At 41.5% G+C, this 15,332-nt stretch overlaps 1 protein-coding gene across 1 annotated transcript in view; it reads left to right on the forward strand.

Moving 5' to 3' along the window:
- The window catches only part of TMC1 (transmembrane channel like 1), a 105,890-nt gene that overhangs the window by 52,416 nt on the left and 38,142 nt on the right, over window positions 1-15,332 (forward strand). Inside the window, exons 7-8 of the mRNA XM_025204454.1 lie at window positions 8,836-8,942; window positions 10,308-10,406. Coding sequence (XP_025060239.1) covers window positions 8,836-8,942; window positions 10,308-10,406 — 206 coding nt within the window. The remainder of the gene's footprint in view (window positions 1-8,835; window positions 8,943-10,307; window positions 10,407-15,332) is intronic.

The following is a 15,332-nucleotide window of genomic DNA, read 5'->3' on the forward strand; positions in this document are numbered from 1 at the left end:
AAAGAGTGGGGCTAGAGTGGCAGAGGCCTGATGTAAAGTACCCTTGACTAGTGAATGCTGGGGCCAGGACCAGAATGGTCAAAAGGGCCAGGCGCCCACCATGAGGGATGCCCAGAGCTAGGAGAGCCTGGGGTTTCTGAGTGGCCTTGGAGGTGAGGCCAGGGCTTGTATGGCCAAAGGTCCTGTGGGGACCACACACGAGAGGGGAAATAGTTTTAGGGAGCTAGATAGCCTGAATGAAGGTGGGGTAGGCTGCCTGAGTGGAGGGATCTTAGAGGGGTCCTGATTAGAGAAGTCTGGGGCCCAGTGTGTGGCTGGTGACTGTGAGAACTATGGATGCCATCTGTGAGGCATGGGCTGCTCTGAGCGGAGGTACAGAGCCACAGATAGTGCCCCCTGGTATCGGGGAATGAATGGCCAGCCTCCTGCCTTAATTAACATCATAAATAATTAAGAACAAGGCATGACAGGTGAGTCAGATGGGTGGTGTGCCCAAAGGCAAGTGGGGAACCTAGCACTGTGGCTAGGCAGGGAGGCCTACTTTGCCACAATGTCCATTAAATCATAGTAATATAATTGTACAACTTATGTTATTGGGTGAACATTTCCCACCTCCACACGCACATGTGCAAACCTCTTTAGATAGAGGACCCGTCAGTCAGACTGAACCTGTGTCCTGCTTATACTCATTACACTGAAAACATTCACAGCTCTGTTAACGTTTGACCAATTGTTTTCCAAGTTAAATCATGGATGTACTCCTAAACGATAATTATATGTCAAGTTTGGGGTTTCAAATGTCATCTGTTTTATGTTAGCTGTTTACAAAAAGTATGGCTATAACTATTTACACTGAAAAATAATAAGGTGTACTTTGTTCAGCCAGTCATAACACAGACAGATGAATTATTATTTCTCAGCTATCCATTGAAAAAACATATTTGGACAGAGTCCAAGCTCAGCATACTTTGGCCTTAGAGGGAATGATATTTTATCATTGACTAATATGATGATTAAACTTCTAATTATTTTGTCTGTTTACTGTATCTAATATAAATACATGGATAGTGCATGTGACTTTCTAATTTGTACACAGAATCTTCTCAAGGATGTGTCAGAAATCTTGTTGTTCCAAACAATGGAGACTGAATTTGAAACCTGGAAGATCAGCAAAACAAGTCAGGGAATGGAATAATAAAAGGACTGACTCAAATCCTCTCCTAGTATTGGTTCAGACCCCTTCATGCTGTTCCACCCATTCTAAGGTCACCAGTTGCTGCACCAGTCACAGTGTGTAACACAGGTTCATTAAGGCAACTAGAGATCAGATGAGTTGTAATTAAATGTCTTTTGTATCAGCCAGAGATCAGCCATACATTCTGGGTGCATCTACACAAGATGCTTTATTGCATATTAGAATAATCCAATGCACATTAAAGCATCATTATCTACATGTGCATATCAATTAGCATGCATTAAATTAGTCTAATGGGCTGTTTTCTAGTACCAATACATACATGTACTAGAAAAACGGCACATTAATAGGCGTAAGTGCACATGTGGACCCTGACTGGGAGCAGCCCAGGCAGCAGGGGACCACTGCTGCCTGGCTAAACCCTTATCTCCACAGACTGGGGAGAGCTGCTCCAGCTCTGGCAGAAGCTGCTTTCCAGCCACATGGAGATTGGGACTGGCCCTGATCTCCATGTGGCTAGGAGGGAGCTGTCTCCACCCTGTGGAGATTGGGACCAGTCCTGATCTCCATGTGGCTGAGAGGGAGCTGCCTTGAAGCTCTCCTTGCTCCATGGGGATTGGAACTGGTCCCAATCTCCATGTGGCAGGAAGGCAGCCAGAGCCAGGACAGCTCTCCTAACCCTGTGGAGATCAGGACCATCACCTATGTTCCCTGCCATCCCAGGGCTGGCACCTGGGGGAGCCTGGAGCTAAGATGTTAGGGAAATTCAGTCACCAGATCCACTCCTCTCCATGAATAGATCCAAATTGAGGTTTCAGTAGATGAGGTCATAGAGGAAATTGATGAACCAAATAGTAGCAATTCACCAGGACTTGATAGCATTCACTTTAGGGCCCTAAAGGAACTCGGGTCAGAAATCGCCAAGCTCTTAACTGTAGTATCCAACCTATCACTAAAACATCCTTGGTACCAGAGGACTGGAAAATTGCCAGTGTGACTCCCATGTTTAAAAAAAGCTGTAGAGGGGATGCAAGGAACTACAGACTGGTTAGCTTAACTTCTGTTCCTGGAAAATTGGTGGAAAACCACAATAATAAAAATAATTGTTCAGCACATGGATGAACATGATTTGCTAGGGAAGAATCAACATGGCTTTGTCACAGTGAAATCATGCCCCACCAACCTACTATGGTAATAAGCTGATGGAGAATAGGCTTAGGTTAGAGATCAGAAGGCAATATTTTACAGTTAGGGTGGCCAAAATCTGGAACCAATTTCCCAGGGAAGTGGTCCTCGCCCCTACCTTGGGCAAATTCAAGAGGAGGTTGGACGATCAGCTGTCTGGGGTCTTGTGAACCCAGCATTCATTCCTGCCTGTGGCAGGGGGTCAGGCTAGATGATTCCTGCTTTGGCAGGGGGTCAGGCTAGATGATCTGTTCAGGTCCCTCTTGACCCTAGCTACTATGAAACTATCAGACTACAAGAGTTGCATTAGAATTCTCTGAGGGTGTTAGTAAGCAGGTAGATTGGAGTAATCCAGTTGACATAGTATATTTAGACTTCCAAAAAGTCTTAACAGGTCCTTCATCAGAAGCTCTTAATTAAGTTAGATAATCATGGGATTACAGGGAACAACCACTTGTGAGTTAGAAATTGGCTTTTAGAAAGTGAAGAGTGAGTATAAATAGTCAATGTTAAGGATGGAAAGAAGTAAATAGCAAGGTTTCCCTGGGATTTGTTTTGGGATTGGTGCTATTGAATTTATTAATAAATGGTTTGGAAAGGGGTGATTTGAATAGCAAGGTGGCCAAATATGCAGATGACAAAATTATTCAAAGTTTACATAGTACCTAAGACAATGGACCCCTGATCTACTTTAAGGATTCTTATTATTCCAAAATAAATGATAATGGTAGCAGCTTAGGGCCTGGGCCTAAGCCAGGATCCTAATGACAGCAAGATTGCCTCTGAAATCAAGGATGAAACTCTTTATGATTTAGCTTCAATAAGATTTTTATTACTCAACAAGATTTCAACAAGATTTTCATTACTACATGGCTGTGCTGTGCTAATTGCTGTAGCTGTGCACATTGTACACCTGCCCTTTTTATTTTATGCTATGGTGGTTTCTGTTGATTTTTGGACTGTGAGGAACTACAGAAATATCTGGCATGATTGAGGAAATGGGAAACTAAATGGCAGATGACATTCAATGTAGATAAGTGTAAAGTGATGCACACGGACAAAAATAACCCAAATTATACCTACATCGTGATGGAGTCTACATTATCCATTAATACACAGGAAGAAGATTTGGGAGTCATTGTGGACAGTTCGCTAAAAACATCAGCTCAGCAGCCTTCAAAAAAGCAAACAAAATGTTAGGGATTATTAAGGGACTTGTAAACAAAACTGTAACTATCCTTATGCTCCTTTATAAATCTATGCTGCAACCACACCTTGAATAACTGTGCCCAGTTCTGGTCCCCACACCTCAAGAAGAACTAAAGAAGGTACAGAGAAGGGCCACAAGGATGCTTAGTGGTATTGAGGGGCTTCTATATGAGGAGAGATTAAAAACACTAGCACAATTCAGTTTAGAAAAGAGACATTTGGTGGGAGATATGATAAAGATTTAAAAAATACTACACAGTGAAGAGAAAGTATATAAGGATTTATTGTTTGCTTTCTCTTACAATACAAGAACTAGGGGAGTCACAACATGAAATTAGCATGTAGTAAATTTAAAACTAACAAAGGGAAGTTCTTTTCCACACAGTGTGCAATTAAACTGTGGAACTCATGGCCACCACATGTTGTGGAAGCTAACAATTTAGCTAGATTTAAAAAGGGATTGGGCAAATTCTTGGCGGAAAAGGGCATCAGTAGCTATTGAGCATGGAAGTTAGTGATACAACCTATGAATCAAAAATTCCTAGATCTTAAATGCTAGAGGCTGCAAATGAGAGAAGAACAGCAGAAAATGCCCTGGTAATATCCAGTTCACTTTCCCTTTTAGCATCCACCCTCTGCCACTTTGTGATATAGGATACTGGGCAAGATGGATCTATGACAGTTCTTGGCTAGGGACAGACATTACATATAAACCAGTTTAAGTGATCAGAAACTGGTTTAAACCTGTAACAGAACAGACATTTAGTGCACATAAACCAGTTTGAAAATGTCTGACACCTGTTTGAGATAAACCTGGTTAAATGTAGTATCAGACTTAACTGATTTGGCTCAAACTGGTTTATGCAATGTCTGTCCCAGACTGCTTCCTGGTTTAAGTTAAATCAGAGTCGCCCAGCCCAGCCCAGCTCTCTGGGCTGGGCTGGGCTGGGCTGGGCTGGGCAGGCCCCTCCCCTCTGCTCCCTGGCTGAAGCTCCAGCAGAGACTTGCAGGCATAGCAGGGTCTGCCTGGCTTCCTCATGCCACCCCGCTTCCTTCCTCCCCCCACCACTTATTGCTTAAGCAGGAATCCCTTCCTCCTCTCTCCCACAGCATGGACCATAGCCAGCATGCAGTATGCTAGCTAATGCTGAGAGGTGTTTGTGTAAGGCAGACAGGACAGTGTCAGTTTAGGGCTTTTTGGAGCTAATCTACAAGTCAGCTGGTAATGTCCCTCCATTTCTTCCTTTGGAAAAAGTTGTTTAAGAAGAGCTTGAACTAATGAGTGAGGCTTTGTTTTCTGATGGGGTGCTAAATGCTGATAAAAGAGCAGATAAATGCTCTGTTATCAAGGAGGGAGCGGAAACCCTCCCTAATCAGAGCATACTGCCATGGCCTGGCCATGCCCCCCACAGCTCAGCACTGTAGAAAGGGAGGGAGGGGTGCTTCAGCACCGCCACCCCTCTCCCCATCCTGGCTTGCTGCCTGAGCCACTGCAGGCACGTGCCTGCATTTTTGGGATGTCTGTGCAGTTACAAACTGATTCAGCCTAGGCAGGTTAGACTAACCTGCAAAGACTGAATCAATTCAGGCACAGGCTTTTTGAATCCCCGGCCCTTATGTTCTTATGTAAATGCTGTAGAGTGTTTTCCTCTCTCTAATTCAGTCTCAGATAGTGATATCTTTAATTAGTAACTATAGCTCCATTCCATTCTATAAACATTACCAGGATATCCAGGCTATGAAGCTAATCTTCACTAATAAAGCATCAAGCATCAAGCCCTTATCAGAGAAAATAAGTAATATAGTAACAGAACAGTTTATGAAAATCAACAGAAACCGCCATAGCATACAATAAAAAGGCCAGGTGATCAATATGTACAGCTACAGTGATTAGCAGAGCAGAGCCATGTAGTAATGAAAAAGTCATTGAATTCTCACCTAAATCATAAAGAGCTTCATCCTTGATTTCAGAGGCAATCTTACTTTCATTAGGATCTAGGCCAAGGCTCAGGCCCTAAGCTGGTATCATTATAATTTATTTTGGAATAATAAGATTCCTTAGAGTAGGTAAGGGTTCCATTGTCTTAGGCACTGTGTAAACACCTAGTGAGAGACCCACAAACCATTACAATCAAAATAGAGAAGAAAACCCAGGATAGGAAAGGAAATAGAAGCGAAAGGCCAGGTACAGACATTATATTTTTATCAGTACAAGTGACTGCAAACTGGTCTAGACCCATAACAGAACAGAAGTTCGGTACACATAGACTGGTTTAAAATGGTGGAACCTGGTCTAAGATTTCCCTCCCCTCCCCCCCCACCAAAGGGTGAATGTGTGTTCTGTTTGCTATTGATCTAGAGTATACCGCTTATAGAAAGCAGTGTAACTTAGATTGATTCCTCCTCAGGCTTTTTGATTGTCTGTACCTAGCCAAAGAGACTTTTTGACTTCATGCCATCAGCAGTAGAGCTTTTTTTTTCTTTTCAAAGAAGAAGATGAAGCTCTGTCCTTTAGGTCAAGCTGCCTCCCGGTGTCCTGTCCTATCTAAAACTTTCCTGCATATGCTAGCAATCTTTCAAGCTGTACATAATTAAATAAAGCCTGACTCATAAATCATTTTTCACTGTCATTGCTAAAACTTGTGTATCAGTGATGCACAGAAGACAGTTTGATGTGAAGAATATTTTATACTGAGCAACTTCATGCGCATGGCATTCAGTGCATTAGCTTCTGCATCTGGTGTTGTGATAGAGACAAAGTTGGCTGGAAGAGCACACACACAAAGTTGGTTCTCAAGATGTTAAGCTGCAGGTATGGAGCTCTTACTCAGCTGCTTTGTCATTGTTATCTGAATTTCAAAGAGTTTTAAGACGTATCAGAATGCAGAATAATCTCAGTAACCAGAAAGGCCTCTGGGAAATATGTCAGAATAGTCTAGGATGGAGTTTAACAGATAGTGACTGTTTTTTTTTTCTTTTTTGTACTTGAGAATATAAAGGATAGTACCAAGATGACTTTTATTTCAAAAAGCATTGTTATGCGGGGCTCTCATCTCTTCTGTGGGGGGTTTAGCCCCCACCCAAGCACCTCCTCAGATTTCAAACTCTGACTGTCAGGAATCTGAGTGAAACAGAGATGAAAATAACTAAGCACAAAACAAAAATCAGCTCAGCTCAGCCTCAAATTAAATCTATTCCTTTCCTAATATAATGTTCTTCTGTCTCTGCAGAGGTAGCCAGTTTTATAGGGTTTTGTGGTGTGACTATTTAACACCTGGTTACTCCCAATCAGGGCTCTTGATTCATTATTTTAGTGCTTTCCACCTGTGTAGGCCACAAAGCAGTAAACAAACTAGAGTTAACTCTTGGTATGCTGGATCTTGGTTAGACATATCCCTGAAAGAGGATCTTACCAAAAGGACTGTGATTACAAAGAGAGGCCAAGACCTGGAATGAATTGCGATTGGGATTAAAACAACTTCAAAATAGTATTCTAGTATAATCTATAAATTAGATTCTATGACACACTCCCTGCCCTACGTTGGGACAGCGTGAACAACATTACCTTGAAAGAGCTGCAGGATGGCTCCTGGCTCCTACACTAAAGTTAGACTGTCCCATTGTGCAGAGATTTAGGGATGCTATTTCTGTCACTTGGGAGGAAGGCAAAATTTTACCCCAAAATGTTGGGTGGTTGATCTGCTCCTGTAATATGCTGCACTTGAGAGTAGATTAACCCCAGAAGAGATTGCTGATTGACATTGGACCCACTACCTTATTTCCTGTCAGTTTGCCAGCCAGATGGGTAGACTGCCTTGTAATCAGGTTTTGGGAGAGTAGGCAGTTCTGGGACACCCTTAGAGTATCTCAGAGTGAGAAACCACAAAGATCCCAGTGTTTACAGCTCTAGGGCAGCTCTGCCATTTGGGTTTTCTCAGGTCTCCCAGGGTTCAGGACTGCCTATCAGGTGCACTGCCTAGAAAGAAGAAGCTGTATTATACTTTCTGTAAAATTTTAAGGTTGGATTTTTTGAAATTTGAAATAGTGAAGCCATCTACAAAACTGAATTACTTTTCTTAGAACAACTCCAGTAAGCACTTTCCTACTGGCAGAATGCATCTACGCTTGGGGTTTGTAACTGATTTCAATATGTCAAGTTTGTTAGCAATTTTGTTAAATTGTAAAAAATCTGATATACACAAGATCAGACTGCTCTTTAATCTTCTTCCATATCCAAAATGGTTGTAGTCCTCTTCTTTACAATGTCCCTAGGCAGTCTATTCTGTTGCTTGTCTGTTTTAACCGGTGAAGAAGATCTTTTTGATATCCAGTCTAAACCTACTTTTCTTCATTCCAGCTGTAGGGATAGAAGTTATAATATATACACTTCCTTACTTAGCAGACCACAGATGTTGCAAAATGGGAATGGTCCCTTGGTAGAGTACAAATCTAAGATAAAGGTCATGGTTTAGTTCTTCTTATTCATGTATGCCTGTATTTATTGAACCCAATGATCCAGCAGTGAGCTATACTGGCCTCAGTAGAACATAAATAGCTGCCATGTGGCCTTGGGAGAGGATTCCCACTTCTGCTTTGTCCATCTGTACTGACTAGTACACATGGGCTCAGACACTGAAAAAAGGAATTACCTTAGAGTGCCAAAACTGTACATAATATTCACCAGATAAAAACAAAACAAAAACAACTTTCATTTTGTGCCACTGTTGTAAAATACTCATTTTGGTATGGTTTTAATTCCTGAAGTTCCTTTGCCAATTACATTTTATTTTCTCCATTGTGAACAGTCTAGAAACTAAACAGACTTTAAAATACTTATAAGCTTGAGGGCCTAGATTTTCAAGGAATTTAAGTGATTTTCAAAGGGAGTTAGCTGCATAACACTGGGAAATCCTCACTAAGCATCTTTTGGCATCTAAATACTTTAAAAATTAAGCCCTAAGAATTTGTCTGGAGGTTTCATTGCATCATGTGGGTGTAGTAGTACTAATATTCTTTTATGTAACTGAATAATCATTCGTAAATGATATCTTGGGGGTTTTTTTGTTTTCTTATTGAAAGTTCTTATTGAAGTAACAAATCTTACTTTGCAATCACAAAAAATTATTAACATTATAAAACCTTAGGAACTTATATAGAATTAAATAAAAATTTATAATTTTTGCGTTAACGTGACTACACAAGAGGACTGGCTTGTCTGTTCTGTGTTACCTCTTATGTTTCAATAGGTCATTTTGGCTCTTCAGTGGCTTCGTATTTCATATTCTTGCGTTGGATGTATGGAGTAAATATGATTCTCTTTGGCCTGTCCTTTGGACTTGTAATGATACCTGAGGTAAGAACAAGTCATTTTAAATGTTTCTTTCTTTTATTTTTTTAATTGCATTTCCTATATTTATTGGAGGGTAAATGTCACCAGGAAACATTGCTTGAATTTCCTTTCTGGTTAAACAATATGTGGCGGGACCTCTACAAATATCTGGCCTCTTTATGCCACATAAAAGAGCTAGAGTGGTATAAAAAGTTCCTATCTGGGGAATAATTCTAGGCACAGGCAATGCAGAAAATAACTCTAAGACCTTTCTCTCAAGGACTCCTTCACAAGCCCTAATAGGTGAGGGATGACAAGGGTGAGACTGAGTGGGATGGATATATTGGTCCCATACTTCAGCACATAAGGCCCAAGATTATTCTGTATATCTCTTGGCCCACAGGGCAGCCTGAGGAGGCTAGTGTGACAGAAGCCTATGACAGAAGCCTTTATAGCACCTTGAGCAGCCCAGCTTTGGGAGGGCACAGATATACTTTTAAGCTTCCATAGGCCTAGATGGCCAGTTGTGAGCTATATTTCTAAGAAATGAATCAAATAATCTCATCCATAATATGGAATTCAGTTCAGCCTGAAATAACTTCTGTGCAAGGGTCAGCATGGTACTTAAGCAGCCTACAAAAAAGACGTGAATAGAATTTAGGGGATATAAAAGTCCTGTGCTGACCACCCTAATTTCAGCCATATAGAATATCCTCTTGATTAACTCACCTTCCAGTGAGTGTATATGAACAAGTAAAGCACAGAACATTAAATCCACTGGATTTTTATAGGACATGATATGTTCCAACATTTCTCCACTGGATGGGCCAAATTCTGCTTCAGGTACACTTTGGTGGAGTACTTGAAGCCAACAGAGTTACTTTGGATTTACAGCGCTGTAAAAAATGCCCCACTGCTTTCAGTAGAGTAAGATCAAGGCCCATATGAAACAATTCTGGTCACTTGTATTTTCAGTGCAATGCAGACATCTTATAAGAGACTTTCAGAATGTTGGTTGAAAGATAAATACCCACAATCTCCAGATCTGTTTCTAAGAACATAAGCAATAAAATAAATAGCATAAGAATTTTCATAATTCAAATAAATTGCTGGGGGTGGGGGATGTTAAAACTTTTACTGTAATTAAATGAATGCTTGACATTCTATTGATTTCAGTAAAATATCATTTAATAAAAAAAAATATTCCAACATATTTCAGGAACAGTACTAACAACTAATATAAGGATTTGGAAAGGTAGATTAAAACCAGGAAGAGGTTAAGTAGCACAAGCAAGTTTTCATTGATTTTGTTCAGATCTACGCTACTTTTGCTGGTTTGTGTTATATTTTAAAATATTAAATATACTCTTTTTTTTTTTTTTACTTTAGGCATTGATGGGGAAACCATATGGCACTTTACCTAGAAAAACTGTCCCAAGAGCTGAAGAGGCAAATGCTATGAACTTTGCTACTTTGTGGGACTTCAGTGTAAGTGTGCCTGTGAATATAGCATGTTAATCTATTCCTTTTGTTTCTGAAGGGCTTTGGCTTCAATATATAGAATGTCCCTGTTCAACTTCAGTGATTTTAATATGGAATATCTTCTGAAAAAGAAATGGAAATAGATAAAAGTCTGCTCAAATTTTATCCCATTACTTCTGACACTGATATGAAGCCAACACCAAGCATACTAGGATTCTATGACCAGATACACACTTCTTTGCTTTTAGCAATAAGAAGGAGGGAAGTTTGGGAAGAAATCTTTTTAGGTTAAATGCATGCCTACTGTACTGTCCATTTGCTATGGCTAAATTTGATACTTTGTGTTTCTATGAGTTGAAATTTCAGACTGATAAAGCAGTGTGAGTTGAAAGAAAGGAGCAGTAGCTCACCACTGACAGCTTCTGTTAAAGAAAAAAATATTGCTTTTACTCTTTGTAACGTTCTTAAAAATTACAAATATTTTAGCTCTAGTAAGAAGGATGACCAAATCCTTTATTATGGTTTTGTAAGAGATGGATCTTCTGTACAAACAGACTGAAAATGGTTAAAGATATTATTCTTAAGGAAAATAGGAAGTCATCCAGTTATAGTTTTTCTGCATATTAATAGGAAGAACATCCCTTTAGATGTATTTTTCCCTGGAGCTTTCATATGCTCCTCCTTCTGCATTTAGCATGCAGTCTTTCAATGATTTATTCACATGCTCATAATTTAGCACTCGAGTTTTCTTATTAATTTCAACAAGGATAAGTATGACAGAAGAGGTTGGATGTGAAAGCGAGTATCCTTTGCTTTGAACAAGTAATTTAGCTGTGCCAACTCACAGCTCAGAAGTGACAAACTCAGGTCAGGAACAGTTCAGTCTCTTATTAGTCAGTGAGCAATAGGATCAGTGTTAAAAATCATGAGATGCAAGAGATAAAATCTCCTGGGCCTGGGTTCATGCCTGCTGGAAGTGCTCTGAAGGCTTAATAGTTCAATGATATTCAGTCTCAAAAGGGTGCAGGTAATTTTCCTTTAGGAGTTCTACTATCTGGAGGGTAACTCTAAACTCTCCTGGAGCACGTCAGGACACACCAAATCAATTTGTCCTGTGGCTGTTCTACCATGACTATACAGCACTGCCCATTCTTTAACATATCCATGTCTTGTGCTCAGATGGACTTTCTTGCCATTGACTCATGGCTCATTCCTCTTGTGTTGAGTGTGGAATGACTGGTTCTGGCTTTTTATTTAAGTCTTTGGGGTCTGTTTTCAGCCTGGTAGTAGACTTCCTGTGAATAAGGTGTCTGTTTTTAATATCTCAACGTATAGGCAGAATATCTAAGTAGACACACTGATTTTCTTTAACGCAATTCTTTCAGGTTGACTCCTTTTTAGGTTGACTCCATGAAACCAAATTAAATTAAAAAATGTTAATTTATTAAAGTATTCAAAATAGTACATTCACCTCTTTCCACAACACTTGATGAAAAATTGGACAGATGAATTCTGCACTCTGTTAGGCACCTAAAGTGATGGCCCATCTCTAAACCCTAAAAAAAAGTTGTCAGCATTCTCTAGTGGGTGATGTCCCTTCGTATGAATAAAAACTACTGTAGGTCCCTAATTACAGAGCTAAACTCTGTTGCATCAGGATAATCAGGAGCTATATGCTGGATATGAATTATAGAGATGACAAGGATCTGGGGATATAGCCCTTTTAGAAGAAGAAAGCTATGTATCAGAGAGAGGTCTTAGAAGAGAAACTATCCCTGTAGCAACTTTCAGGCTCTGTAAAGAGACTGGGGCCTAGAGAAGGGAGTGAGAGGTTCATGTGATCAGACAGAGAATGTGAAAGGGCCTTTGAAAGACACACCAAATCCACTTTCCACTTTGAAAGAGAATGGACTTGAAAGAAGCATTGTGATAGATGATAGTATGAGAGAGGAAGATCCTAGAAACAGAGAAAAAGAGGCTCTGGTAGCTCTGAAGAAGTCTATCAAATGACAGAGTACCAGATAGCACAGGGAACACAAACAGAGAGAGAGAAAAGCATGGATGCAAAAGCAAAGAAAGAGATAGTGACAGGGATAGACCCAGTTAAATATTAGGAAAGAAAGGACCTTACTTTAAAAAGTGATCAGGTCAACAAACCAAACAAAATTCCATAGGGAAAATTAAACTCTTATCTTTTCAGGACTGGGAGTAGGACCAACCATCTCAGATACTTTAGGCCAAAAATAATTTGTCAGTTAAAAAATAAACGATGAACTAGTGTAGCTACTTAAACAAAAAATTCTTCTGTACATCCTGAGTTATTTGCCCATAGATTTTTTAAATTAAAAAAACACTTTTTGTCATTGTTATCTGAAATTAAATTTTTAACGTGTATATTATACAGCCCAAACAATTACCAACTAACAGAAGCAATAAAAGTCTCAAGGCTCATTAAATAGACTCCATTCTTCTATCTTTATGTTAGGCAGTGGAGAGGATGAGAAATACCCTTTACTTATGGTTACTTCTTCACTGTTAAAAACATGTTGAATGCCTCAGTAGACAAAGCCCAGGAAACAACATCTTTAATTCCACAGAGTGCAGGGATTATCTAAAAGGTTTAAACACCTACAAGGATACTGATTTGGCAGAGCATGGTGACCTGAAAGACATTTTAATTCTGTGAGTGACTTAAACAGCTATTCAGGATAGCATGAGACTCTACAGAACTCAACAATCTAATCACACTATACAATTTTTACACAGAATTACCCCAATTCTTAAGTACAGAAACAAAAGATAAATAATTTAATATGACTGTGTCCTTCAGATTGTTGGTGTCATTCATATAATAAAATAATAATATTATAATTGTATTTCTTTTCTTGCAGAAGGAAATGCCTATCATATCTTAACCACACAATGGTGTTTACTAGCAATGTAGTTCACTGTGGGCATGTCTACACAAGATGCTTAACTTTGCATTAGCATTGTTTACTGCGAAGTAAGCATGTGAGTTTACACATGCACATGCTTACTTCACAGTAAACCTTCCCAATACTGAGTAAATTTGCTACCTGCAAATATAAGTAGCAAATTTACTTGGCATTAGTAATGGCGCTGTAGTACTCGTGTAGATGCCTGACTGGGAGCAAAATCTGCTCCCGTTCAGCCGTCCACCAGGGGGTGAGAGAGAGCTCCCTGCCCCCAAGACCTGCCTACTTCCAGGGCAGGCTCTGTCACAGGAGCCTGGGCAGGGACTGTGTGCTTCTGCCCCAGCAGCAGGGAGCTCCAAGCCCCCTGCTCTGAGATTAAAATCTTTATCTCCCAGCCCTTACTCGACCATCGTGATCAAAGAGCAGGGCGCTGGAAGACCCTTATTTCCCAGCCTGAGCCTCACAGTCATGGGGTTTGGGCTGGGAGATGAAGGTCTCCTAGCCTGATCCCCATGATTGTGGAGCTCAGGTTAAAAGATGAGCATCTCCCAGAAGAGGCACTGTGGTTGTGGAACTGGTGCTGGAAGCTCCCTGCTGGCAGGGGCTGGGGAGCATGTTCCACCCAGCTCCGCAAGTGGCAGGGGAACAAGCTCTCCAGCCTGTCCACCTTCCCTGCCACTCTCCCACAACTCTGTGCTTGCAGAACTGGGCAGGGAACAAGCTCCCCATCCCCTGCCCTGTGTGCCTGGTTCGGGACAATGTCCCCCTGCTCTGACAGTAGGCATCTTCTAGCCCCCACTCTCTAATCTCACAGTGGGGGCTGGGAGCTTGTTCCCAGCCCCTGCTCTGCAATCATGGAGCAGGAGCTGGGAACAAGCTCCCTAGCTCCCACTCCATGCTCACAGTTGCGATTGTGGAGCAGGGGCTAGGAGCTCCTTGTATGGGGACAGTTTCCCACCCAGTCTGGAGCTGGCTGGGACCTGCCCCTGACCAGGACAATTCCCTGCCAGCCCCCAGGCTGTGGTGGGAAGCACATGTAGCCTGGAGGTGGCTGGAGATTGTCCTGTTTTGGGCAGTCCCCGGCCAGCTCCAGCCTGCACATGCCGACTTCCCCATACAGCCTGGGACTGGCCAGGATCTGTCCTGGTCATGGGCCGGCCCCAGCCCCATGCCCCAGTCCAGTGATTGAGGCACAGGGCTTGGGAAGAGCTCCAGGAGTGGGGTCAGTTCCAGCCCCCTGCCCTGATCCACTGGTGGGGCAGCTAGCAGTGAGCTAACATTGTCCCTGCCCCAGCAGCAGGCAGATCCCCAGGGCCAAGAGACAGCTGTCTGTTGGCCTGGTGCTCCCTGACAGCTGCTGGGCTAGCACCCAATGGCAGCAGGGGCCAATTGCAGGGCTGCAGGGGCCTGGGAGCAAATCTTCTCCCTAATCCCCATATGTGTAAACACCTACCCAAAAATGCTTACTGGGCTTGTCTACATGTGCACATTTAATGTGCATTAGCTCAATTTAAGTTGTCATTAAGTGTGCAAATGTACATGTGCATGCCCTTAACGCACATTAACAATGGTGATTTTTGGCTATTTGAGCTTAAATTTGATACCTGCATAAAACAGATATCAAATTTATGCACGAATAGCTAAGTCACATTAGCAAACATGTGGATGCGCTAATGCACATTAACGCAGTGTGTGTCCATTGACTTGGGACTAATTCGACTCCCAAATCTGTCTGGACACCCAGATTAATGCACCTCAGCACGCGTATGTGTAGACTCACGTAAATTGCCTTAATGTGCGTTAGGCTAGTGTGCATTTATAGGTATGTGTAAAAGCACGTGTGGATATGCCCACTGTGCAGTAGTTTACTGTACAGTAAATCTAGGCTGGAATAAATGCAGGTTTAGATACACCCAGTGAGTCCCACTACAACTCCAGAAGTGCAAGTTTGAGCCTACCTCCAGACTGCCAAAAAACCCCATAGTCAACCATGGGC

Source organism: Alligator sinensis, unplaced genomic scaffold, assembly GCF_000455745.1.
Source record: "Alligator sinensis unplaced genomic scaffold, ASM45574v1 scaffold308_2, whole genome shotgun sequence".
Taxonomy (NCBI): Eukaryota; Metazoa; Chordata; order Crocodylia; family Alligatoridae; genus Alligator; species Alligator sinensis.